The sequence below is a fragment of the Bombina bombina genome, chromosome 9, assembly GCF_027579735.1.
Source record: "Bombina bombina isolate aBomBom1 chromosome 9, aBomBom1.pri, whole genome shotgun sequence".
Taxonomy (NCBI): Eukaryota; Metazoa; Chordata; class Amphibia; order Anura; family Bombinatoridae; genus Bombina; species Bombina bombina.
In genome coordinates, this window is record NC_069507.1 from 239,788,453 (window position 1) to 239,815,134 (window position 26,682).

The 26,682-nt window shown below is 38.5% G+C and overlaps 1 protein-coding gene across 2 annotated transcripts in view; it reads right to left on the reverse strand.

The window, feature by feature from the left end:
* Positions 1–26,682, reverse strand: part of VTI1A (vesicle transport through interaction with t-SNAREs 1A) — an 854,126-nt gene that overhangs the window by 643,640 nt on the left and 183,804 nt on the right. For both annotated transcript variants that reach the window (XM_053692739.1, XM_053692740.1), the window contains exon 5: positions 3,796–3,880. In XM_053692739.1, coding sequence (XP_053548714.1) covers positions 3,796–3,880 — 85 coding nt within the window. The remainder of the gene's footprint in view (positions 1–3,795; positions 3,881–26,682) is intronic.

Here is a 26,682-nt window from a genome sequence, read left to right on the forward strand (position 1 = left end):
AAATATAAGGAAATAATGGGAAGCTATACTCAGATACAACATGGATCCAGAAATCTGTAAAATTATCAGGAATAACATATTTTACATAGTAGGCTCTAGAAATATATATATATATATATATGTATCAAAAAAGGTTTATTAAAGAGGCTGACAAACAAGCAAACCAGGACCTGTGTTATATTAAGGATGCCGTTTGGCTATAATCACAGGTAGGAGACATAACAGTAGACAATATTGGTGGAATTGGGAAATTGCAACTGTAGGTTAATAAACAACATATATTGGAAGTGTTTAGTACATATCTTTTTAACTATCGTTCGGATAATTTGTAAATCCCAGATATGACTAACCATGTCAGGGAAATTGACATCAATTGTTTGGACAGTCAGTTTATTAAATCTCATTAATTATGTCTATAAAGTTAACCAATAATTTTTCACCCAAAAAGGTTCAATTGTTCTCTGAAACAGGTCCAATAAGAACTCTTTATTCCATGATGTGTAACTAGCACACAGGTCTAAATATGAATTTTATTTTTTGGTCAAACTAATCTTAGTTGCCAATGGACAAAGATAGATCATTGGTGTAGTCAAATACTATTTCTGTTGCAGAAATGTTGGCATTTATGCAATAAATCTGTGAGCGTTATGAAAAATGTGTAAAGAGCATTTGCAGAAAGAAACATAAAAAAGAGAGAGGGTATATATTTAATCTGAAGTACAGATGATGAATAATACATTTTACTCAGTAGAAAAGCATAGATGTACTATTTTAAAAACCACAGGAGATAAAGATGAATGTACCTTTACCAGTAAAAGTAATTCTGAAAACAAAATGTATATTTGATCAGAAACATATTTATAAAAATATTAATGTAATATCTTGTTATGAACATCTGTATCAGGTGTAGACAGGTCTATTTAATTATAGAGACCTAGATAGTTTTAAAATACTAGTTTCTCACTTAGAAGAATTTTCCTCTGCTAACGGTGTCCCCTCAGAAGGTTTGCATGGTCCTACTCAGCAGGGATATAAATATTTTTCTCATCCTTCTCACTTAGAATTTCTGCGGCAGAAATTCTTTTTCCTCCCATCTTACCAACCTTTGAAATTAGAAACCGACCATGCTGTTCTCTGTCAGATGTAGTTTTTCTATCAAAATCAGGGTATATTTTTTTTTTGTTACTTCAGACATTGGTACGATGGGAGGAAACCTCGAAGGCCATCTTTGAAAACTGGATTCAAAGTTAGCAAAAAAAAAAAAAATATATTAAAGGGAGGGAGAAGTGAAGAACTTTTAACTCCAAAGTGGGTGGAAGGGGAAGCCAAGACGCATGCTCTTTTTTTAGCAAACTCTTTGCAATGAATTAATGCAAGAAACTAAGACATTGCCTATTGCTGCAATTTAGTCCGCAAGGAATCTAAACAGAATGCAGTGTAAGGCACAAGCTTTCCTCACCAGTCATAAAACAACACTGTTATTAATAATGATAATGTTATTAAGAAGTACAAGCATTCTACGTTAAAGTTTAAAAAAAAAGTTGTCACTAAATATGATTTCAGACCAACTAGGGCACATTTTATTGTGTGGCCTGATGTTACTCAACTCAATATATCTTTCATTGTATTGAGTACATATCAGTTCTTCTGTTTGAACATTATCTGTGAAAACAAACAAATGTATCTTGCCAATAATACAAATATCACAACTAAAGCTGGAAACCTAACTCCTTATGGCCTGCATTAATTACATTTTGGCTTAAACAGGTGTGTCTAACCGTACTGGTTACCAATACGTATATACATATATCTCCCTGAGATTAATCAACCAGCTTCAGCCAACTCAATTATCCTTGAAGAAGGGAAAGCCTTATTTTGTTGACCTTTGTATTACAATAAACTGCTATAATCTTCATCCACAGACCATAAAATAGCTTGATGTACAAATATTTATTTTATTATTAAGTATGAATATTATGTTGGACAAACAGTCCACTTGGAACACCAAGTACATTGCACAATAATATGTAATTAAGATTGTTGGGATTTAAAAATCATCATCAATAGTGGAAGTGGTGAGCCAAGGTATGAACTGCCAGCATTGCCAACTTTGTGCATCAAACACTAAATCATATAAAAGTCTTTTAGAAGAACAATATTAGATGATAATTAAATGACTGCAGTGTAAGTATTTATCGAACATGATTTGCCACACACTGACCCAATTTAAATTAATAGCCACATTGTAAACAAAATCTATATTATGTGTAAAACAAAGATATTTTACAGTCAGTATAGTTATAGCAAAGCAAACAATAAAATAAGACAAAAAATACATTGCCAAGATAAAGTGCTGTATATTAATCTAAAATGTTATTTTAAAGCATGCACATCAAAGTACAGTGATACTAAAACACTATAAGAAGGGGGATATTAGATCTGAGTGTAACACAAGATCGAGTTAAAAAAATAAAATTATTTATTCATCTATATATATAGTGTGAGTATAGAGCTATTGCCTTTGGAAGTCTAACAGGCCCATTTATCAAGCTCCGTACGGAGCTTGAAGGGCCGTGTTTCTGGCGAGTCTTCAGACTCGCCAGAAACACAACTTATGAAGCAGCGGTCTAAAGACCGCTGCTCCATAACCCTGTCCGCCTGCTCTGAACAGGCGGACAGGAATCGCCGGACATCAACCCGATCGAATACGATCGGGTTGATTGACAGCTCCCTGCTGGCGGCCGATTGGCCGTGAGTCAGCAGGGGGCGGCGTTGCACCAGCAGCTCTTGTGAGCTGCTGGTGCAATGTTAAATGCGGAGAGCGTATTGCTCTCCGCATTTAGCGAGGTCTTGCGGACCTGATCCGCAGTGTCGGATCAGGTCCGCAAGCCCTTTGATAAATGGGCCTGCCTAAGTCAGTAAGGATTACTTGGGATGGCTACATTATATTGAATGAATACGAACTTCTGGTTACTTGATCTAAGATGTACATGGATCAAATAAATGCTCGGGGGGGGAAGCTCTATTGAATTTGAAAGGTAGCTTCTATTTTACATGTCCATTGCTCTAAAAAGGAGAGAAGTTGAGGAGCGTAAAATGGATTAAAAAAAGATGGGTAAAAAACAGCACGGTTGCCTGCATTTATCTCTGAACCCTTGATATTTAGTTTAGTCAAGCACTACCCCTGGTTCAAATCTACATTACCATTTCTGCACACTTAAGAAATACATCATCTATATAATGCCCTCAATGACATTAACTGCCAGCTGGGGAAAATTTCACCCCAATAACACTATCTATATACAACAGAGTTCCCGTACGTTTTAGCAATTCCCTAGAGAAGACATTGTATACCCTTTCTGAAGTTAAAGGTCCCCTAACCTGTGCCACCTTTGTGACATGCTAGAGGTGATTATACCTTTCACACATTTTGATCCTGGTTAGAGAATTTGTTTGTATGAAATCTAATAACAAAAATGAATAAATCTGTTTGTGTGCTGGTTTGTTTCTGGATAATAAATAAACACAGAATTTAGATGCAATTTTCCAGCTTCATTTGGTTGCACTTTTAAACATCAGGAACTGTTTCCAGTAGATGTCACGGCTTTTAACTCGGAAAAGAGAAAGAAGGGGAAAAAAGCTAAAGTGCAAATAAGCTCCCAATTGTCTCCCTAATATGTAAACCACATCTCAGGCTGCTGTCTCTGCCGTGCTTTTGAAGTTCCCAGAAATGTCATGTGCTCTGAAGACTGCTGTGCATAAGCAAGACAATTTGCTCAATGGCAGAATGCTTACCGGTTTCCACTGCTATTTGGTAGCCAGCTTCTAGTCTCCTGGAAGACCTTTCCAACCTCTCTGTATTATCCAGCAGATGTGCCCTCTGCAAAAAGAGAGAAAATAAAATACGTTTATAGGGATCAAAAATGATGTCTGATGGTGGCTCACAAATGTACCTTTTTAATTAATCAATTATGATGTTATAATCTAAAACACAGAAAAAAGACAAAGCCTTTCAAGTGTTAAGCCTTTACAAGTACCCCTGCAGGCGGAAGAGAGTCCGATCAATACATATGGTGGCCGTGGGTCTTCAATAAGTAGAAATTAAACCCCTGGCTGCATTTTCAGATGCAAAATAGCTTTAAAGACACAATTGCCCTCAGTGGCATTTCATGGCCTAAGATTTTCTGATTTGTGTATTTAACCATTAGAATGCCTGAGAGAGTTGGAGTATGCTGCATTGGCAAAAGGGTTAATCAGTCTTCTAATAATTTTAACTCCTTTGAGTCCATTTATACGCTTAAGTCAAAAATAAAGCAGCTAATACAAAGAACAATTATTTCTAAAGATTGTATACTGAAAAAAGTATATATATATATATATATATATATATATATATATATATATATAGTAGAACTTGGTCCAATGGACGGCCTCCGTTGTTGAATGCGATATTGCATTCAACAACGGAGGCCGTCCGTTGGACCAAGTTCTACTATACTGTATGTATTTACCCTGCCGAGCACCTGGTTGATGCTTATTTGGCGAGTGCCGTTTCCCACAAACGATCTATATATATATATATATATATATATATATATACAGGCAAAGTGCACTCCAGATCCTCCTCACACAACAGCTTCGGGTGCTAGCAAAAGCAAAGTACAGCCAAAAACAGAAAGCACTCCAGAAGTCTTGTTAATTTTATCACCTTTAATAGTGAACGTTTTCGAGCTACAAACAGCCCGTCCTCAAACTTACAAGGTTAGCAAACACTTACCACCCCACTGTGTTATAGACCGCCACCAAGACCAAGTGCGCCACGCTCTCCGCGGTGGATGCGCCGCCCCTAGCGAGTGACGTCATCGCCCGCGGCAACGTGAAAAGAACTAAAAAAGGGCAAAGACAACAGTAAGCTATGCGGGCATAGAGATAAAAAAATTCTAAGCACTATAATAATACAGTAATATGCATTACAGGAGGCAAACTAGTAGATATATAACAAAAGTCGTTAAGACAAAAAAACTACAAGAAACAACGGTTGTCATGGTAACCGATAAACAATAAAGCTACCTGAAAAATACCTCAAAAATACAAAGAACTAATGCATAAACGACTATGGGGCTCCACAAAACAAATAGGATACCAATCTGGTAAATAATTTTATAATAAGCACTTATGTAATAAACATTATTGTGTAGAGTGGAGTCGCATACCCGGACAGTCAGAGAAGAAAAAGCAAATGTTATTTATTATATTTAGAAATGATATTTGGAAATAATAAATAACATTTGCTTTTTCTTCTCTGACTGTCCGGGTATGCGACTCCACTCTACACAATAATGTTTATTACATAAGTGCTTATTATAAAATTATTTACCAGATTGGTATCCTATTTGTTTTGTGGAGCCCCATAGTCGTTTATGCATTAGTTCTTTGTATTTTTGAGGTATTTTTCAGGTAGCTTTATTGTTTATCGGTTACCATGACAACCGTTGTTTCTTGTAGTTTTTTTGTCTTAACGACTTTTGTTATATATCTACTAATTTGCCTCCTGTAATGCATATTACTGTATTATTATAGTGCTTAGAATTTTTTTATCTCTATGCCCGCATAGCTTACTGTTGTCTTTGCCCTTTTTTAGTTCTTTTCACGTTGCCGCGGGCGATGACGTCACTCGCTAGGGGCGGCGCATCCACCGCGGAGAGCGTGGCGCACTTGGTCTTGGTGGCGGTCTATAACACAGTGGGGTGGTAAGTGTTTGCTAACCTTGTAAGTTTGAGGCAAATGGTTCAATATTACAAATAAGGAAGGCACTCTCCGGATTTAAATATGGAAAATTTCTTTAATTCCTTAAATTATGTGATGTTTCAAGGTTTTATCCCTATTTTCAAATAAACAGCAATACCCCAACTATTCCACGATCTTAAATACCCACTCACCTCCAGTGCCAGTCAACCCCGAGTGAAACACAACAGGCGCGCGGCTCTGTGCGCACGTCATCGGGCCTAAGGTGGAGATGCAGCACATAAGATATATCCCTTGCCATAGCTTTCATATACCGTACGTGAGCAAAAAATATAAAATAAAATAATATATAGAACAGAGAAGAAAGCTAAAGATCAAAAAACAAAAATAAATATAGAAGAAAGAAGAAAGCTAAAGAAAAAAAACGAAAAAAGAGAAAATCACAAGCAAGGTAAACAAAGAGATCACATAGCACCAGACAAAAGAAAAAGAAGAAACATAAAAGAAAGCAGAAAAAAAGAAAACTGTTATGAAAGCAATATGATTTACACCATATTTAGTAGACTAAGTAAAATTGAGCGGAATTAAGCATTAATCAGAGTCCTATAAGAAGCTATGCCATTCCAATCTTGTATTGAGGCCCTTTGGCATAATGGTTTCTAACTCGAAAGTCCATTTGTCTCCCTCTGCAGGAGTAGTTTATCCCTGTCTCCTCCTCTGTTCAGTGCTGGTACGTGATCAATGATACGATATAGTAGATCAGATACATTGTGTCCTTGTTGTTGGAAGTACCGTGCTACTGGCTGGTTAGATTCTCCTTGATCGCTTGCTGTATTGCACTACGATGATTTGTCATACGTATCCTCAAGACATCGCAGGTTTTGCCCACGTAAAACAAACTGCATGGGTAATGGAGCAGGTAGACAATATAGGGAGTAGTACAGGTGACTATGTTTGAGGCAATATTTCCTGTTATGTCTGGGGTGGTTAAAGTATCGGCGGGTTTACATACCGTTGCATGTAGTGCATCCGCTACATTTGTAGCATCCTGGTTTAGAAGTTTGTTTGTTCAGCCAGTTTTTCGAATAGCAATGGACTGGATTTGTAATTTGTAGGCTGTCCTTCAGTGATTTCCCCTTTCGGTATCCTACACGTGGTGCTTCCATGTTCTTGGGTAGGGCTTCATCACTCTGTAATATCTCTCAATTATGTCTCAGAATACGGTTAAATTCGCTCTTATCAGCGGCATATGTAGTGGTGAATGTTAGCCTCTTTCTACTATCTTCATTAGTTTTCATTATATTCTTTTTACTGTCAGCCTGTTCCATCTGTTCTTCTAAGGCCATATTTTTCATACTCTAAAACATTGTTTCATATCCTTCTGCAGAATTTAAGCAGTTTCTTCCCTGGTGTTATTCCTCTTTACCCGTATAAATTGAGACTTAGGGAGTGCCTTCTTTAGCGCAGGAGGATGACAACTTGAAGCTTCCAGTAATGAGTTCTTGTCTGTAGGTTTCTTATAGAGGGTAATTTAGAGCATGTAATTTTCCTTGAAAATTCTTAAATCTAAGAACTCAATCTCTTTACTGCTCCAATTCATCTTGAATTTTAACAATTGGTGTTGTAGATTAACCTCTCTGAACCATTCCTGTAAAGAAGCCAGACCCCCTCTCCATATAATGAAGAGGTCGTCAATGTACCTCTTGTATAGGATGACCTTTGAATTCTGGAAGATATGCATTTTGTCGAGTTCAAATTCATCTACAAAAAGGTTTGCGTAGGATGGGGCCATGTTCAACCCCATCGCAGTACCTGTTAACTGCAGATAGTACTTTTTCTCAAATCTGAAGAAGTTTTTCCTTAAAAATTGCTCTAGGAGGTCCAGTATAAATTCTATTTGTTGGTCCAATGTATGAACATCTCTGTAGGTGTCTCTTTACTGACTCCAGACCTTCGCCATGGGTGATGACTGTATATAGGCTTGTAACATCAAGCGTTACAAGCAGGTCATCTTCTTTGATAGGTCCCAGTTTCTTCAGTAATTGTTACACATTCCCAGCATATTTCAGGTAGCTGGTCATCTGTTGTACAATAGGTTGTAATATACTGTCAACATACACTGCCAATGGTTGCAAAAGAGAGTCTGTTGCTGCCACAATAGGGCATCCTGGCGGTTCTCTGTAATTCTTATGCACCTTTGGCAGCGTGTAGAAGACGGGGACTTTGGGATGTTCCACTCTCAGATAGTCTAGTGTCTGTTTATCTATCCATCCAATCTCTTTAGCTTCAATCAACAAGGCATCAATCTCATTTTTAAATTGTAGAGTAGGATTACTCGGTAGTACCCTAAATGTATTGGCATCATTCAATTGCTCCTCCATGGCAAAGGTCTGGAGTCAGTAAAGAGACACCTACATAGATGTCCATACATTGGGCCACCAATAGAATTTATACTGGACCTCCTAGAGCAATGTTAAAGGAAAAACGTATTCAGATTTGAGAAAAAGTACTATCTGCAGTTAACCGGTACCATGATGGGGTCGAACATGGCCCCATCCTACACGAACCTATTTATGGATGAATTTGAACTCGACAAAAAGCATATCTTCCAGAATTTAAAGATGATCCTATACAAGAGGTACATTGACAACCTCTTCATTATATGGAGAGGGAGTCTGGCTTCTTTACAGGCATGGTTCAAAGAGGTTAATCTACAACACCAATCGTTAAAATTCAAGATGAATTGGAGCAGTAAATAGATTGAGTTCTTAAATTTAAGAATTTTCAAGGAAAATTACATGCTCCAAACTACCCTCTATAAGAAACCTACAGACCAGAATTTATTACTGGAAGCTTCAAGTTGTCATCCTCCTGCGCTAAAGAAGGAACTCCCTAAGTCCCAATTTATACGGTTACGAGGAATAACACCAGGGAAGAAACTGCTTTAATTCAGCAGAAGGTGATGAAACAATGTTTTAGAGAAAGAGGCTACAAAAATAGGGCCTTAGAAGAACAGATGGAACAGGCTGACAGTAAAAAGAATACAATGAAAACTAATAAAGATAGTAGAAAGAGGCTAACATTCACCACTACATATGCCGCTGATAAGAGCGAAATTAACCGTATTCTGAGACATAATTGGGAGATATTACAGAGTGATGAAGCCCTATCCTTCAAGAACATGGAAGCACCACGTGTAGGATACCGAAAGGGGAAATCACTGAAGGACAGCCTACAAATTACATATCCAGTCCATTGCTATTCGAAAAAATGTAGCGGGTGCACTACATGCAACGGTATGTCAACCGGCTGATATTTTAACCAACCCAGACATAACAGGAAATATTACCTCAAACACAGAGTCACCTGTACTACTACTTATATTGTCTACCTGCTCCATTGCCCATACAGTTTGTTTTATGTGGGCAAAACCATCAATGACTTGAGGACACGTATGGCAAATCATTGTAGTGCCATACGGCAAGCGATCAAGAAAGGAGAATCTAACCAGCCAGTAGCACGGCACTTCAAAAAGCAAGGACACAATGTATCTGATCTACGATATTGTATCATTGATCATGTACCAGCAATGAACAGAGGAGGAGACAGGGATAAACTACTCCTGCAGAGGGAGACAAAATGGAATTTTGAGTTAGAAACCATTATCCCAAAGGGCCTCAATACAACATTGGAATGGCATAGCTTCTTATTGGACTCTGATTAATGCTTAATTCAGCTCAATTCCACTTAGTCTACTTAATATGGTGTAAATCATACTGCTTTCATAACCTCTCTTTTTTTCTGCTTTCTTTTATGTTTCTTCTTTTTCTTCCCACTTCCCTATGTTGTTTGTGTCATTTGTTGTCTGGTGCTACGTGATCTCTTTGTTACCTTGCTTGTAATTTTCTCTTTTTTTTCTTTATCTTTCTTCTTTCTTCTATATTTATTTCTGTTTTTTTGATCTTAAGCTTTCTTCTCTCTTCTATATTTATTTTTGTTTTTATTTTTGCTCACATACGTTATATGAAAGCTATGGCAAAGTATATATCTTATGTGCGGCATCTACACTTTAGGCATATGGTAAATATGACTTGCCTGTTAGGAGATAATAGCAGCAAATATTACCAGAAATAGCAGGTTTATTTGAGAAGTTATTTGAGAAGTTATTGCTTATAAGACTACCGCTTTAAGTAAATGGTAATTAGTGTGTCTTAGTTCATTTTCGATGATTTGGGCTTATGATATAAATTACTTATAAGATTTAATTAGTGATCTTCCTGCCAACTTGTATATATGTAAACAATTATAGATGCATAGTATTCAGTTGTTTTTAATTATGTATACAGTGGTGATAAGTCACGTTAAGATAGAAAGAGTAATTGTAATCACTGTTTACAACAGGTTGCTAGGCAACGGACGCCGCTTGATGACGTGCGCACCGAGAAGCGCGCCTGCTGTGTTTCACTCGGGGTTGACTGGCACTGGAGGTGAGTGGGTATTTAAGATTGTGGAATAGTTGGGTTATTGTTGTTTGTTTGAAAACAGGAAGAAAACCCCCGAAACGTCACAAAATTTAAGGGATTAAAGAAATTTACCATATTTAAATCCGGAGAGTGCCTTCCTTATTTGATATATATATATATATATATATATATATATATATATATATATATATATATATATATATATATATATATATAATGTGCATTAACAATAGAAAAAATTAAGGTAAAGAAAAACTAAGAATATTTGTCATCACCTTAAAGGGATACTAAACCCAATTTAGATCATGCAATTTTAAGCAACTTTCTAATTTAGTCCTATTATCAATGATTCTTCGTTCTCTTTTTTTTTTCTTTTTTTTTAAAGCAAGGATTTAAGCTTAGGAGACAGCTAATTTTTTGTTCAGCACCTGGGTTGCGCTTGCTAATTGGTGGCTAAATGTAATCAGGAAGCGGTACCCAGAGTGCTGAATCAAAAATGGGTCGTAAAATTGCATGCTCTATCTGAATCATGAAAGAAAAAAATTATAGGGATACTAAACCCAATTTTGTACTTATTCATGTAAATGTACTGTGACTGTGGTGTTCTATAAACAATAGGTTCATCAAACTGTTTAAATTTCTTCTTTTTTTCTAGTTCAGAAATTAATTTCAAAAAAGGAAAGATTCCCTGGAACAGAATGTGTGGGGTTAAATCACTGTTGACATCAATATAGTTATCGTTTTGGAAAACAAATATATATATTTTTTTCCCTTAAAACTTTTCTAAGGCTTCAGGCAAATTTTCAATAAAAGTGTTTTTGCAATATACTTCCATTAGTAAAAAGCTTCTAGTAAAAGTTATTTTTGTTTAAGCGCCATATGCACATATGCTGTTGATTGCTTGTGCACCGCTATTTCACTACCGCACCTTCTCAGAGTATCAGCAGTGGCTTATATGATACAAATGAAGTCTTCACTGGCAGAATACACACCACTGCCAGCTCTCGGACTGGGCATGGGGTTTTAAACCTGATTCTCTAGTCACACTTAGCATATGTGCATATGCACAGTAATAACTTCTTCTAGAAGCATTTTTGATAAAATAAGTATATTGGAGACATATTAAAAATTGAAATGCACCCACACACATCAATTTTGACCTTTCTATTCCTTTAAAGGGATATGAAACCCAAAGTTTTTCTTTCAAGTTTCAGATAGAACATTTAATTTGCTTAGTTCCTTTGCTAAAGGAGCAGCATTGCATTACAGGAAGATAGCTGAACACATTGGGTGACGAGGTATATATGTGTAGTTCCCAGTAGTGCATTGCTGCTCTTGAGGTATTATTTTCAACAAAGGATACCACGAGAACAAAGCAAATAAGCTAAAAAAAAAAAAGTAAATTGGAAAGCTGTCTAAAATTGTATGCTCTATCTGAATCATGAGATCATTTCTTTGGATTTCCTGTCAATTTAAGTTTAGATAACATTTTTGAATTTTCCTAACTTTGGGGAATTTAAGTGTTGAGATATTAGTAAAGGGGAGATGGTAAAGAAAGGGTTGAACTGACGGATAGTGTAGGGGATACAACCTTTGTGAACGGGGGATTACCAGTACTGGAGACTCCCAAAAGAGTTTCCCTTGGGTCTTAGTGGGTATTGCAGTGGGGAATTAGGTGCCAGGTGTAACCAGACTAATTTATTGTGGTGTAGAGGATAATTATGGCTAATTAGTTGAAATCAAGAAGGACAGGGATGCGATTAGTGTTAATTACAGTTGTGAGAGGTCTAATAAGTCATGGTTAGGGTTTATTGCAACGGGGCCTGGTCAAGAGAAGGTTTTAACGAAGCAGGGAGGGGTCAATTAATGCAATTAATTATAAATTATTTTTAATTGCAAGCATTGAGTATTAGGCTGCTTTATGGTAGCCATAGAGATAAAGGGGATTAGTGACTTTACATATTGAATTTCTAGAGGAATGGATATATAAAACATTTTATCTAAAATAGGGAAACTAAAGGTAAAGAAAAAAACTAAAAATTTAATTCAATATATTCCATAATATTTACAGAATTCTATCACAAATAATTATTCATCACATTCACTAAGTATGCATCTTAGTTTAAAGTCTGTACAAGCAGATTGTATGCTCTTTGGCACAAAAACCCTTATGCTAATGTTTAACCTTTGAGTTAAATCTTTTAAAGCTCAAATATTCATGATTTCTTTTATAAAAGCTGTCAATACGTTAAACTACATTTAATTAAAAAGGAAATTATTTTTTTCACAAACCATAAATTATCTACTTAGATGGTCCTCACTCTGTCTTTTACTGTGAGAGAGAAAGAAAGAAAGAAAGAAAGAAAGAGAGCGCGCGCGCGAGAGAGAAAATAAAGATAGAGACATAGAGAAAGAGAGACATAGAGAGAGAGAGACATAGAGAGAGAGAGACATAGAGAGAGACAGACATAGAGAGAGAGAGACATAGAGAGAGACATAGAGAGAGAGACATAGAGAGAGAGAGACATAGAGAGAGAGAGAGACATAGAGAGAGGCATAGAGAGAGAGAGACATAGAGAGAGAGGCATAGAGAGAGAGAGAGAGAAAGAAAGAGAAAGAGAGAGAGAGAAAGAAAGAAAGAAAGAGAGAGACAGAGAAAGAAAGAGAGAGAGGAGAAAGAAAGAGAGAGAGAAAGAAAGAGACAGAGAAAGAAAGAAAGAAAGAAAGAAAGAAAGAAAGAAAGAAAGAAAGAAAGAAAGAAAGAAAGAAAGAGAGAGAAAGAGAAAGAGAGAGAGAGAAGGGGATTTGGTTGACTTCCCATTTAGCTTCATGACAGATGCAATTTCATGGAAAATAAAAAGAAAGCCAAAAGCTTTCTAATAAATAATAACAATAATACTAATGACGCTGATGAAAAAAGGAGGCGTTGCACGTTTAATGTGAGTGCATGCCTGGTGATATAAGCTACCAAGCTCTAATGAGCCCCTGTGGATGGAAAAGATGCAAGCTGTATTGACATGCACACTTAAGTTAATACACCTAGACCAGTGCCTTGGAGCTCCAACAGCCACGGATGCTGACAGAATATCTTGCTTCTATCTTCAAAGCGAGGAAGTGATTAGAATGTTATCATTACCATTCAAAACGTGATTTTCTTATTCCCTTCTGGCATAGGTGACACATCTCTGAGATGCAGGCCAGACCAGGGAGGCAGTTAAAGCCACATCAAAGCTTTCCTTGATTTTTTTTTTTCGTGCGCGCGTGTGTGTGTGTGTTGGCTGGGTAGAGGGAGAGTGGAGGAAATCATTAAAACAATGCATTTAGATCAGCACAGATAAGGCCCATGGTGAAGGTCAGGAAAATTGCATAACGGGCCGCGGTAATTACTTCAGTCACCAATTGAGTATTGGTCTATAGACTAAAGTACAGAATATAGGGTAAATGAAACAGACAATTCAAACAGCCAATTCTGACACTGCGCCTATTACAGCCACTCAAAAAGTTGCTACAATGCAATTACAACAATAAAGAATTTACAGTTATGTAATCGCAATTAAAAGTGATTTTCTACAAAGCATTTTATCTATAGAAACACAGGCATGCAATAATGTTTTAGCTCTGGATTTTGGAAGACTTCTAGCACTGAAATGGTGCGAATATCAGACCACGAGGAATCATGTGTGAATGTTCATAATAAAAATGAACTGATACTCTATACAATATGGTATTCTGCTTTGGAAGTCCAGGAATAGCATGGCTTTAGCCTGCGCGCGCACACACACATATATATATATATATATATATATATATATATATATATATATATATATATATATATATATATATATATACACATATATATATATATATATATATATACATACACATACATACATACATATATATATATATATAGTGTGTGTATGTGTGTTCAATAGGGGGAGGTAAAAGGTGAGTTTAAAATCCTCCACTACGCACAAAATATAGAGAAAATAACTCATTGTGTAGTTCATTAACAAATCTAGACAGGCCAGAAGGCTTGTTTTTCCCACAGAAAACCTCTGGAATACATTGTTTCTAATGCAGCAAAGGATTCTGGGTAGGATATGCAAATTAGGTCCACAATGACACACCCTGTGAACATAATTTGCATATCTTACCCAGAATCCTTTTCTCTCTCTCTCTATAACTTATTTGAATGGATTATAATGAAAGGAATTTTTAATACAACACCTGTGAGTGCCCTTCAGTAATTGGTGTTAATGGATTTAAGGTCACAATTTAAGACTGGAAGGAAGGAGATTTCATATTTAGCTAAGTAAACATTTTTTTCACTGTAAGAGCAATTACATTATGGAACTCATTACCTAGGAGGTAGTGAATGCCAATACCTTAGATACATTTTAAAATCGTTTAGATACATTTCTGGCTAAAAACAGCATTCAGATAAGATTGCTTGTGTTCAATAGGTCACCTTTTTAATGGGATTAATGCAAGATCAACTGGGGCTTTTATTGTAAATAAACTAAGATTGAGTTTGTACCATAAAAATATAAGATGCACCTCATCCCAAAAATCTCAATCCTGCAAATCTGTATCTCATCTTATGTCATTATCACTTTTGATCATACTCGTTGCTGGCAATATCTCCCCTAATCCTGGTCCCCCACAACTTCCTAGACTTGCACACCCATGTGTGTCGTTCCATAGACACAGACACCAAAACTCTGGTAACCTTAATCAAATTCTTCTTGAATTAAAGCCAATACCTCCTTCACTTGTGCACTCTGGAACTCACGCTCTGTTTGCAACAAGCTCACTTCTATCCATGATCTCTTTATCTCCCACTCCCTCAACCTTCTGGCTCTCACAAAAACCTGGCTCTCTCCTTCAGACACAGCATCCACTACTGCATTGTCACATGTAGGTTCCCAATTGATCCACACCCCTAGGTCTATACGTGTGGCAGTCATATACTGTCCCCTGGCTGCTCAATTCAATTTCTAGATCATTTTGCTGCCTGGCTACCTTATTTCCTCTCCTCAGACACCCCTGCCCTCATCCTTAGGGACTTCAACCTCCCTGTTGACAATCCCACTGCTTCCTCTGCAAAACAAATTCTGCAGTTCACTTCCTCTTCCTCAATGGACTGACTCTCACACTCACAATGATGGCCATTCCCTTTATCTGATTTTCAGCTATTGATGCACTATCTCAGTTATCTCAAACTTCACAAACTCCCCTTTTCCTCTTTCTGACCATCTCCTCACTTACAACATCACATAACTCCCTGCAACTCTCCCTCTTTCTACCCCTCACACCAAACTCCACAGAAGCATTATGTCACTAGGTCAGCTCTCAAGCTCTCTCAAACTTCTGCTCTGCTCCTTTATCTGCCCTGACCAATTTTTCTGCCACTACAATTCCAACCTTAAATCGGTCTTTGACAACTAGGCCCCTCCTACCATAGCTCAGAAGTAACACACTCATCCTCAGCTCTGGCATACTCCTCTGACACGCTACCTATGCAGATGTTCCCGTACTGCTGAGCGACACTGGAGAAGATCTGAGTTCAGCTGACTTTCTTCAATACAAGTTCATTATGAACTCCTACTATTCTGCCCTTAAACTTTCTAAGCAAGATTACTTTTCTTCTCTTATCTATACTCTTTCTTCAAACCCAAAACATCTGTTTTTCATTTTCTATACTCTTCTCCCCCATCCCCACCTCCTATTACAACTTCTCTCTCAATTCAAGATTTCGCCAGCCACTTCAATAACAAAATTGATTCCATCAGAAACAAAATCTATCAACATACTACCAGTCTCCAAACCCCTCAAAAGCTTACAATCATCCAAAACTAACATTGCCATAAATTCAGCTCTTTCATCCCTGTTACTGAAGAAGAAGTTTCTGCCCTGATATTGTCCTCTCACCCACTACCCCCTCTTCTACCTTTACTCCTATACTCACACACATTTCTCTCAGCTCTGGTATATTTTCCTCATCTCTAAAACATACACTGTTGACCATCCTCTTTTGCTCCAAACCTTCCAATACTTCAGCATTTGTGACACAATGGTCTTGTAGTTATTGTAGTTCTTTTCCTACCTGTCTACCTTTAGTGTAGCCTTCTCTGTTGCATCTTCTGCACCATTACCACTTTCTGTTGGGGTACTACAAGGCTCTGTCCTTGGTCGTCTTCTCTTCTCAATCTAAACGTCATCATTAGGTTACTTTAAAAAACTCCCATAGGTTTCAATATTATTTGTATGCTGACGAATCTACCTCTCTGCACCAGACCTATCTCCTTCCTTGCTAATGTGTTTCACTAACTGTCTTTCTAATATCTCACCCTGGATGTCCGCTCACTACCTTAAACTAAATCTCTCCAAAACTGAGCTCCTTATTTTTCCCCCTTCTTCCAAAATCTCCACCCCTCATTTATCTATAACTGTTGATAATTCCATAATAACCCTTAACCTGCATATTCGATGTCTTGGAGTCACACTTCACTCAGATCCTTCTTTCACTCCTCACATTCAGCCTTTGACCAATTCCTGCCACTTCCACCTTAAAAATATCTATAAAATTTGACATTTGATTACACAAGACACAACTAAGATTTTAATCCACTCTCTCATCATTTCCTGCCTTGGCTACTGCAACTCCATCATCTCTGGTCTCTCTAGCTGCCGTCTAGCTCCTTTACAATCCATAAAGAATGCCTCTGCCAGGCTTGTCTTCCTTATACATCGCTTTTCATCTGCTGCACCTCTCAACCAATCCCTTCACTGGCTTCCACTAGCCTCCAGAATTAAACAAAAAATTGTGACTCTGCCATACAAGGCTCTCAATTGCACTGCTCCCCCCTATATCTCAGACCTTGTCTCCATATATTCTCCCTCTCACCCCTTTGCTCTGCTCACAACCTCCTCCTCTCGTCCTTTCTTGTTGCCTCCTCACATTCCCGTTTACAGGACTTTTCCATACTGGTCTCTACCTTGTGGAACACTCTGCCTCGCTCCACAAGACTCTTCTTAGTTTTGAAAGTTTCAAGCCCTCCCTAAAGATTTACAATTCAGGGATACGTACAACCTACACTAACCTTTTCTAACCTCAGTATCTCTCCTCCTTTGTTATCCTCTTGAACTCCTTTACCATGTAAGCCTATGAGCCAAGCTGTTTGCAGGTGACCTTCATAAGAGCTGACTACAACAGTGCAACTCTCAGCAGGGCCCTCTACCCACTTGATCCCTATAGATGTTATCTTGTATACTGCCTATGTTTACAGCGCTGCAGAATCTGTTGGCGCTCTACAAATACCTGATAATATTTGTATAGTTTGAAATCCATGGACTTTTGTCTTTTTTCAACCTCATCTACTATGAAAGTCAACACAGAATGCAAATTTGTCATCTGCTGATGCACAATTATAGTATTTCAGAAATGTAAAAGAGCTACATATTGCTGCTTTTCATAGGTGTTCAGGAGAGAATTCTACATTGCACTAGAATCATTTAAAGAGAAGATCATCTTTTTTCTCTAATTGTGTAAAGGCAATATCAACCTTGGAGTTTCTGTAGCTTAGTGCTATTAGGGTCAGTAAGACAATGATAGTATAAGATCAAAATACTGTCCCCACTAACAAATTAAGAAAGGCGAAAGGTAAGGCCAAACAAAAATTCATACATTGTTGAACTGCAAGACTGCTTCAAATAAGAGAGGTAAACTTCTTAAAAGTTTTCAGTTGCATGGCTAAGTATAATAGGTGGGGTCTTATGTGTTGCAAATTATTATTATTATCGGTTATTTGTAGAGCGCCAACAGATTACGCAGCGCTAATGTAAAGAGGTAGATGAATAAATGGGTATTACAACCTAATATTTCTTTATAATATTAATCTTGTGGTACACAGAAGCATTGTGGGGGGTATACAGCATCAGGAAAGCGCTACAAACTATCATTGCAGTTCAGACATCTGCAAAATTTAACAGAATACATTTTTTCTTAAAGGAACATTACAGTATGAACAGATCTAAAATGCATATGAAACAGAATTAGTAAAATATGTTTAAATATATTTTTGCATAAAAACTTGCTCAGCACTACTGGTAAGCAGTGACATACTCCACAAGCATAGAACAATTTGTTTTCTTTTCCCAGTAAGGGAGGCAGCTGGTTTTAAAACATTTAGAATGATGCCCTCTTTAGAAACAACAGAAACATCTGCAATACTGTATATTTTTAGGGGCAGTTTATAACATTAACACTGCTTTACCCAGAAATGAGTGAGATAGAGAAGTTTGTTGTTAAAACTTACATGCCCTATCTGAATCATGAAAGTTTAATTTGGACTTTACTATCCCTTTAAGCATCTCCAAAAGATGGCTTAAAGCTATTCCTCCATATTAGTCTACTGCTTAACAAGATAAAAAATCTGATCAGCCACCTAGGGAAGCAACCTGATCTAAAACCAGCGCTACCACAGAATAACAGCATTCACTATGGAAGGAACAGCTATTTTAAAAAAAGAATACAAGCAAAATATTGATGAATGTTGGCTGCATGTTATAATACATTTTAGAGGTCCAAAAGAAATAAAATTCTTAGACAAAATAAATTTGTTTTAGAATGTTATCGCCTTAACAAATAGAAACGGCACACAATCCGTGTGACATGCTCTTACCAAAGTATATTGAACCAAAATTTTAGTTTGATACAGCCAAGAAAAAAAAAAAAGAGTCGTATGAGGAGAATGTATAAAAAAAATAGGGTAGTTGTAAAGAATAAACTATGGAAGCAAAAAATGAAAGATTATTTTCCACATAAAGTTATTTAAAAGTGAGCAAAAATATCAGAAAATGGCCTAGATGAATGCATTTCCCACAATCCCCTTTTTGAAACAACAGGGGTGCCCCAGGTCATTATGGAGGTGGACTGCATGGTGGAATTTATAGAGACGTCTGCCTGAAAATAGTTTACCTGCCTATTCATCCCATACTGTCTCTCATTATATAGAAACAAAAAGAAAAAGGTATAGAAGTAACTGGAAGTTCTTGCGAGAGCTCGGTTTGTTTTATCCCCAGGTTCATTTTATTTCCTTAGCCTTTGTAACAGTAGACAAGGAAGGTGATTTACTCTCCTGGTGAAATTTAACACAGAGCTACAGACAAGAGTTCTGAAAAGAAATTTTGCTGAGTGAAACATCGTCACTTGAGATTTAACTCTGGCAATCAGCTATTTCCGTGAAGGTCTTCTCTCAGGATTCAACATAGATCTCAGAAATGAAAGGCCACAGCGAACTGTACAACTCAGCCATGCAAGACTTGGCAGGATATATTCAGACTCCTAATGATGGCATTTGCCATGCTATTGGAAGATGATATTTTAATATCGTTAGTATATGGGGATTCCCTGACAGTCTGATAAAGAATATGTTTTCAATATTAGTTGAGCATCTTTATTCCAAAGCGCCAAGTTTTTTTTTTTCAACTGCTGTGTACTGATTCATGATTCTTGAAAAAGCGAAAAATTTTAAAGAACTAGAAACTTGTTATACATTAGATGATCTTTTGAAAACGATTTAATTATAAAGATATTGATCTGATCTACTGTCATTTAGGGGTAGATTTACAATATTTCAAGAGGACATGATTCACTATGCCGACAGCATACACTGTTGGCATTTATCATTGCACAAGAATTTCTAGTGAAATGCTTGTGCAATGCCGTTCCCCCCACTAGCAGGGGCTGTCAATCATCCTGATCAGATCGGGATGATTTCAATCTGCCACCTAAAACGTGGCGGACAGGTTAAGGAGCAGCTGTCTTTATAAATGGAACCCTTAGTGTCAAGATATATTTTATAAGTAGAGAATTGCCCTGATAGAGTATATCCTATATAATAAAAGGCCAGGTATGATTGCCCAACGCAGTCATGCGCAGTAGAGACTGCGCAAGACAAATATACCTGGCCTTAACGGCCAGTGCCGAGACAATCATATGACTATCCCTTACAGTATTTGTCTTTACTGGAATTCCATTTCATGAAACAACCACTCTTTTTGCTGTAAAAGTTCTTCCATAAATTTCTTTTGAACCTACTACCCTCTTCTTCTGGTATTTCTCTTTCTGTGGAAATTTCTTACATCCTCAACTTGTTTAAGTTCCTAAATATACCTAAAGGTTCATATCATATTAGATCTCTGCCTCATGAAGTCTTTCTCTTTAACCATTTTAGTACCTGTACTCTGAACTTTTTATAGATAACAAGACTCTAATAGTAATGCTGAAGATTCTACATATATAAACTGTCCATACATAAACTATTAGTTAGGAGCTGGGCTACATGTGTTTGTGGTGAATAGAAAAATATAATTGACAAATTTGTCATATAAATCACCATTGCAAAACCTTCTAATATTATAAGTCCAATTCCAGAAAAAGGAGATCTTTACAGCTGAGTTAAGGACTGGTAATTGTTACCATAAAAAGTGGTGTACCACTATCTGAAATAACTATTCAAAAAAGTCTGAGGAGAGACTGGGGCAGACAGCAGCTCTTTATCAAGGGAGTAAGTTTTAAAGTTAGTTTTGTACATATGCCATTATGTACTTAGATGAGTCCAAAACTGCTTTTTTGTTTTATCTAAATGTAAAATGCTACATGTGGATTAAAGATACCACAAACCTCTGCAAGAACAGCATTCCCATGTTAAAGCCTGGTAGTGGCTTAATCATGTTATGCTGCGGTTTTATAATAGAGAGAAAATATACTGGCACTAGTCATATAATTTATTATTATTATTATCAGGTATTTGTAGAGCGCCAACAGATTCCGCATAGTCGGTATACAGGATAGCTTTTGCAGGGATCAAGTGGGTAGAGGGCCCTGCTGAGAGTTTCACTGTTGTAGTCGGCTCTTATGAAGGCGATCTGCAAACAGCTGGGCTCATAGGCTTACATTCTAAGGGGTTCAAGGGGAAAGCAATGGAGTTAGGAAAGGTTAGTGTTGGTTGTAAGCATCCTTGAATAGTAGAGTTTTTAGGGAGCGCTTGAAGCTGTTAAAACTAGGGGAGAGTCTTGTGGAGCGAGGCAGGGAGTTCCACAAGATTGGGGCCAGTCTGGAGAAGTCCTGTAAACGGGAATGTGAGGAAGTAACAAGAGAGGAGGAGATCCTGAGCTGATCGAAGGGGACGGGAGGGAAAGTATCTGGAGACAAGTTCTGAAATGTAGGGGGGAGCAGTGCAGTTGAGAGCTTTGTATGTCAGAGTGAGGATTTTGTGTTTAATCCTAGAGGCAAGAGGAAGCCAGTGGAGGTATTGGCAGAGAGGCGCAGCAGAAGAAGATCGACGAGTAAGGAAGATGAGCCTGGCAGAGGCCAGAGTGATAATAGGAATAAATGGAATTCTGTTAGATAGATTCCGGTGCTGCCCCCTATATATGATAATCAAAAACTGGGAATTTAGGGAAGAACCTAAGTAGGGGTTAAATTGAGCACTCCTTCCTATACGATACGTTATAAAATGTAATCCTTTAATAATAAACAATTAAAATGGAGAATAATATCCCCTAGTGTACCTAACTAAAACCAACCAAAATTAACAACTAAGTAAATGTTCAGTCATCCCCCTGTTTCCTGGCCGATTACAGCATACCTCGGCTTCAGGTGACAGGGATGACCGACATCAAATTACAGTTAAATGTTTAAAAAAAAAAGTGCAAAGGGTATGCACTAAAATAGACACAAACGCGTTTCGGCTGTCCTCGCAGCCTTTCTCAATGTGCAAAACTGACAAACCGAGGCTCGGGTGCTACCCTTTAATGTCACCCTGTCACCTGAAGCCGAGGTATGCTGTTATCAGCCAGGAAACAGGGGGATGACTGAACATTTACTTAGTTGTTAATTTTGGTTGGTTTTAGTTAGGTACACTAGGTGATATTATTCTCCATTTTAATTGTTTATTATTAAAGAATTACATTTTATAACGTATTATATAGGAAGGAGTGCTCAATTTAACCCCTACTTAGGTTCTTCCCTAAATTCCCAGTTTTTGATGCTGTGGTTTTAAACTGGCTGAGATGTAGTCAAAGCTCAAATTTTTGTCTAATTATGAATATTTGAAAAAAAAAATTGTTCAAAACAGTTTTTGGAAGTACAGACTTGTGATCAGCTGCAAATTCAAAAGAAAATCATTTATATTTTGGAAAATCTTCCAATTACTTTAACAGACACCTGTTTTAGGTGGGATATTTCAATAAGCATAACTTTTAGTACATGAAGTCCTACACAGGGCAAATGCAAGAAGGAAGCACAGTTGTATGACCATTCAAAATATATATTAGAAGAGGAAAAGATCCATCATTACACAAAAAAACATAATTTATGCTTACCTGATAAATTCCTTTCTTCTGTTGTGTGATCAGTCCACGGGTCATCATTACTTCTGGGATATTATCTGCTCCCCTACAGGAAGTGCAAGAGGATTCACCCAGCAGAGTTGCTATATAGCTCCTCCCCTCTACGTCACCTCCAGTCATTCGACCAAAGACCAACGAGAAAGGAGAAGCCAAGGGTGTAGTGGTGACTGGAGTATAATTTAAAAAATATTTACCTGCCTTAAAAAACAGGGCGGGCCGTGGACTGATCACACAACAGAAGAAAGGAATTTATCAGGTAAGCATAAATTATGTTTTCTTCTGTTATGTGTGATCAGTCCACGGGTCATCATTACTTCTGGGATACCAATACCAAAGCAAAAGTACACGGATGACGGGAGGGATAGGCAGGCTCATTATACAGAAGGAACCACTGCCTGAAGAACCTTTCTCCCAAAAATAGCCTCCGAAGAAGCAAAAGTGTCAAATTTGTAAAATTTGGAAAAAGTATGAAGCGAAGACCAAGTTGCAGCCTTGCAAATCTGTTCAACAGAGGCCTCATTCTTAAAGGCCCAAGTGGAAGCCACAGCTCTAGTAGAATGAGCTGTAATTCTTTCAGGAGGCTGCTGTCCAGCAGTCTCATAGGCTAAACGAATTATGCTACGAAGCCAGAAGGAGAGAGAGGTAGCCGAAGCCTTATGACCTCTCCTCTGACCAGAGTACACGACAAACAGGGAAGACGTTTGTCGAAAATCCTTAGTTGCCTGCAAGTAGAACTTGAGGGCACGAACTACATCCAGATTGTGTAGAAGACGTTCCTTCTTTGAAGAAGGATTTGGACACAAGGATGGAACAACAATCTCTTGATTGATATTCCTGTTAGTGACTACCTTAGGTAAGAACCCAGGTTTAGTACGCAGAACTACCTTGTCTGAGTGAAAGATCAGATAAGGAGAATCACAATGTAAGGCTGATAACTCAGAGACTCTTCGAGCCGAGGAAATAGCCATTAAAAACAGAACTTTCCAAGATAACAATTTTATATCAATGGAATGAAGGGGTTCAAACGGAACACCCTGTAAAACGTTAAGAACTAAGTTTAAACTCCATGGCGGAGCAACAGTTTTAAACACAGGCTTGATCCTAGCTAAAGCCTGACAAAAAGCCTGGACGTCTGGATTTTCTGACAGACGCCTGTGTAACAAGATGGACAGAGCTGAGATCTGTCCCTTTAATGAGCTAGCCGATAAACCCTTTTCTAAACCTTCTTGTAGAAAGGACAATATCCTAGGAATCCTAACCTTACTCCAGGAGTAATCTTTGGATTCACACCAGTATAGGTATTTACGCCATATCTTATGGTAAATCCTTCTGGTAACAGGTTTCCTAGCCTGTATCAGGGTATCAATAACCGACTCAGAAAAACCACGTTTTGATAAAATCAAGCGTTCAATTTCCAAGCAGTCAGCTTCAGAGAAGTTAGATTTTGATGTTTGAATGGACCCTGTATCAGAAGGTCCTGTCTTAGAGGTAGAGACCAAGGCGGACAGGATGACATGTCCACTAGATCTGCATACCAAGTCCTGCGTGGCCATGCAGGTGCTATTAGAATCACTGATGCTCTCTCCTGTTTGATTTTGGCAATCAATCGAGGAAGTAGCGGGAAGGGTGGAAACACATAAGCCATCCCGAAGTTCCAAGGTGCTGTCAAAGCATCTATCAGAACCGCTCCCGGATCCCTGGATCTGGATCCGTAGCGAGGAAGTTTGGCGTTCTGGCGAGACGCCATGAGATCTATCTCTGGTTTGCCCCAATGTCGAAGTATTTGGGCAAAGACCTCCGGATGAAGTTCCCACTCCCCCGGATGAAAAGTCTGGCGACTCAAGAAATCCGCCTCCCAGTTCTCCACTCCCGGGATGTGGATTGCTGACAGGTGGCAAGAGTGAGACTCTGCCCAGCGAATTATCTTTGATACTTCCATCATTGCTAGGGAGCTTCTTGTCCCTCCTTGATGGTTGATGTACGCTACAGTCGTGATGTTGTCCGACTGAAACCTGATGAACCCCCGAGTTTTTAACTGGGGCCAAGTCAGAAGGGCATTGAGAACTGCTCTCAATTCCAGAATGTTTATTGGTAGGAGACTTTCCTCCTGACTCCATTGTCCCTGAGCCTTCAGAGAATTCCAGACAGCGCCCCAACCTAGTAGGCTGGCGTCTGTTGTTACAATTGTCCAGTCCGGCCTGTTGAATGGCATCCCCCTGGACAGATGTGGCCGAGAAAGCCACCATAGAAGAGAGTTTCTGGTCTCTTGATCCAGATTCAGAGTAGGGGACAAGTCTGAGTAATCCCCATTCCACTGACTTAGCATGCACAATTGCAGCGGTCTGAGATGTAGACGTGCAAAGGGAACTATGTCCATTGCTGCTACCATTAAGCCGATCACCTCCATGCATTGAGCTACTGACGGGAGATGAATGGAATGAAGGACACGGCAAGCATTTAGAAGCTTTGTTAATCTGTCTTCTGTCAGATAAATCTTCATTTCCACAGAATCTATAAGAGTCCCTAAGAATGGAACTCTTGTGAGAGGAAAGAGAGAACTCTTCTTTTCGTTCACTTTCCATCCATGCGACCTTAGAAATGCCAGAACTAACTCTGTATGAGACTTGGCAGTTTGAAAGCTTGAAGCTTGTATCAGAATGTCGTCTAGGTACGGAGCTACCGAAATTCCTCGCGGTCTTAGTACCGCCAGAAGGGCACCCAGAACCTTTGTGAAGATTCTTGGAGCCGTAGCCAACCCGAATGGAAGAGCTACAAACTGGTAATGCCTGTCTAAGAAGGCAAACCTTAGATACCGGTAATGATCTTTGTGAATCGGTATGTGAAGGTAAGCATCCTTTAAATCCACTGTGGTCATGTACTGACCCTTTTGGATCATGGGTAAGATTGTCCGAATAGTTTCCATTTTGAACGATGGAACTCTTAGGAATTTGTTTAGGATCTTTAAATCCAAGATTGGCCTGAAAGTTCCCTCTTTTTTGGGAACCACAAACAGGTTTGAGTAAAACCCTTGTCCTTGTTCCGACCTCGGAACCGGATGGATCACTCCCATTAATAACAGATCTTGTACACAGCGTAGAAACGCTTCTTTCTTTATCTGGTTTGTTGACAACCTTGACAGATGAAATCTCCCTCTTGGGGGAGAGAATTTGAAGTCTAGAAGGTATCCCTGAGATATGATCTCTAGCGCCCAGGGATCCTGAACATCTCTTGCCCAAGCCTGGGCGAAGAGAGAGAGTCTGCCCCCCACTAGATCCGGTCCCGGATCGGGGGCCCTCGGTTCATGCTGTCTTTGGGGCAGCAGCAGGTTTCCTGGCCTGCTTGCCCTTGTTCCAGGACTGGTTAGGTTTCCAGCCTTGTCTGTAACGAGCAACAGCTCCTTCCTGTTTTGGTGCAGTGGAAGTTGATGCTGCTCCTGCTTTGAAATTCCGAAAGGGACGAAAATTAGACTGTCTAGCCTTAGCTTTGGCTTTGTCTTGAGGCAGGGCGTGGCCCTTACCTCCTGTAATGTCAGCGATAATTTCTTTCAAACCGGGCCCAAATAAAGTTTGCCCCTTGAAAGGTATATTAAGTAATTTGGACTTAGAAGTTACATCAGCTGACCAGGATTTTAGCCACAGCGCCCTACGTGCCTGAATGGCGAATCCTGAGTTCTTAGCCGTAAGTTTGGTTAAATGTACTACGGCCTCCGAAATGAATGAATTAGCTAGTTTAAGGACTCTAAGCCTGTCCGTAATGTCGTCCAGCGTAGCTGAATTAAGGTTCTCTTCCAGAGACTCAATCCAAAATGCTGCCGCAGCCGTAATCGGCGCGATGCATGCAAGGGGTTGCAATATAAAACCTTGTTGAACAAACATTTTCTTAAGGTAACCCTCTAATTTTTTATCCATTGGATCTGAAAAAGCACAGCTATCCTCCACCGGGATAGTGGTACGCTTAGCTAAAGTAGAAACTGCTCCCTCCACCTTAGGGACCGTTTGCCATAAGTCCCGTGTGGTGGCGTCTATTGGAA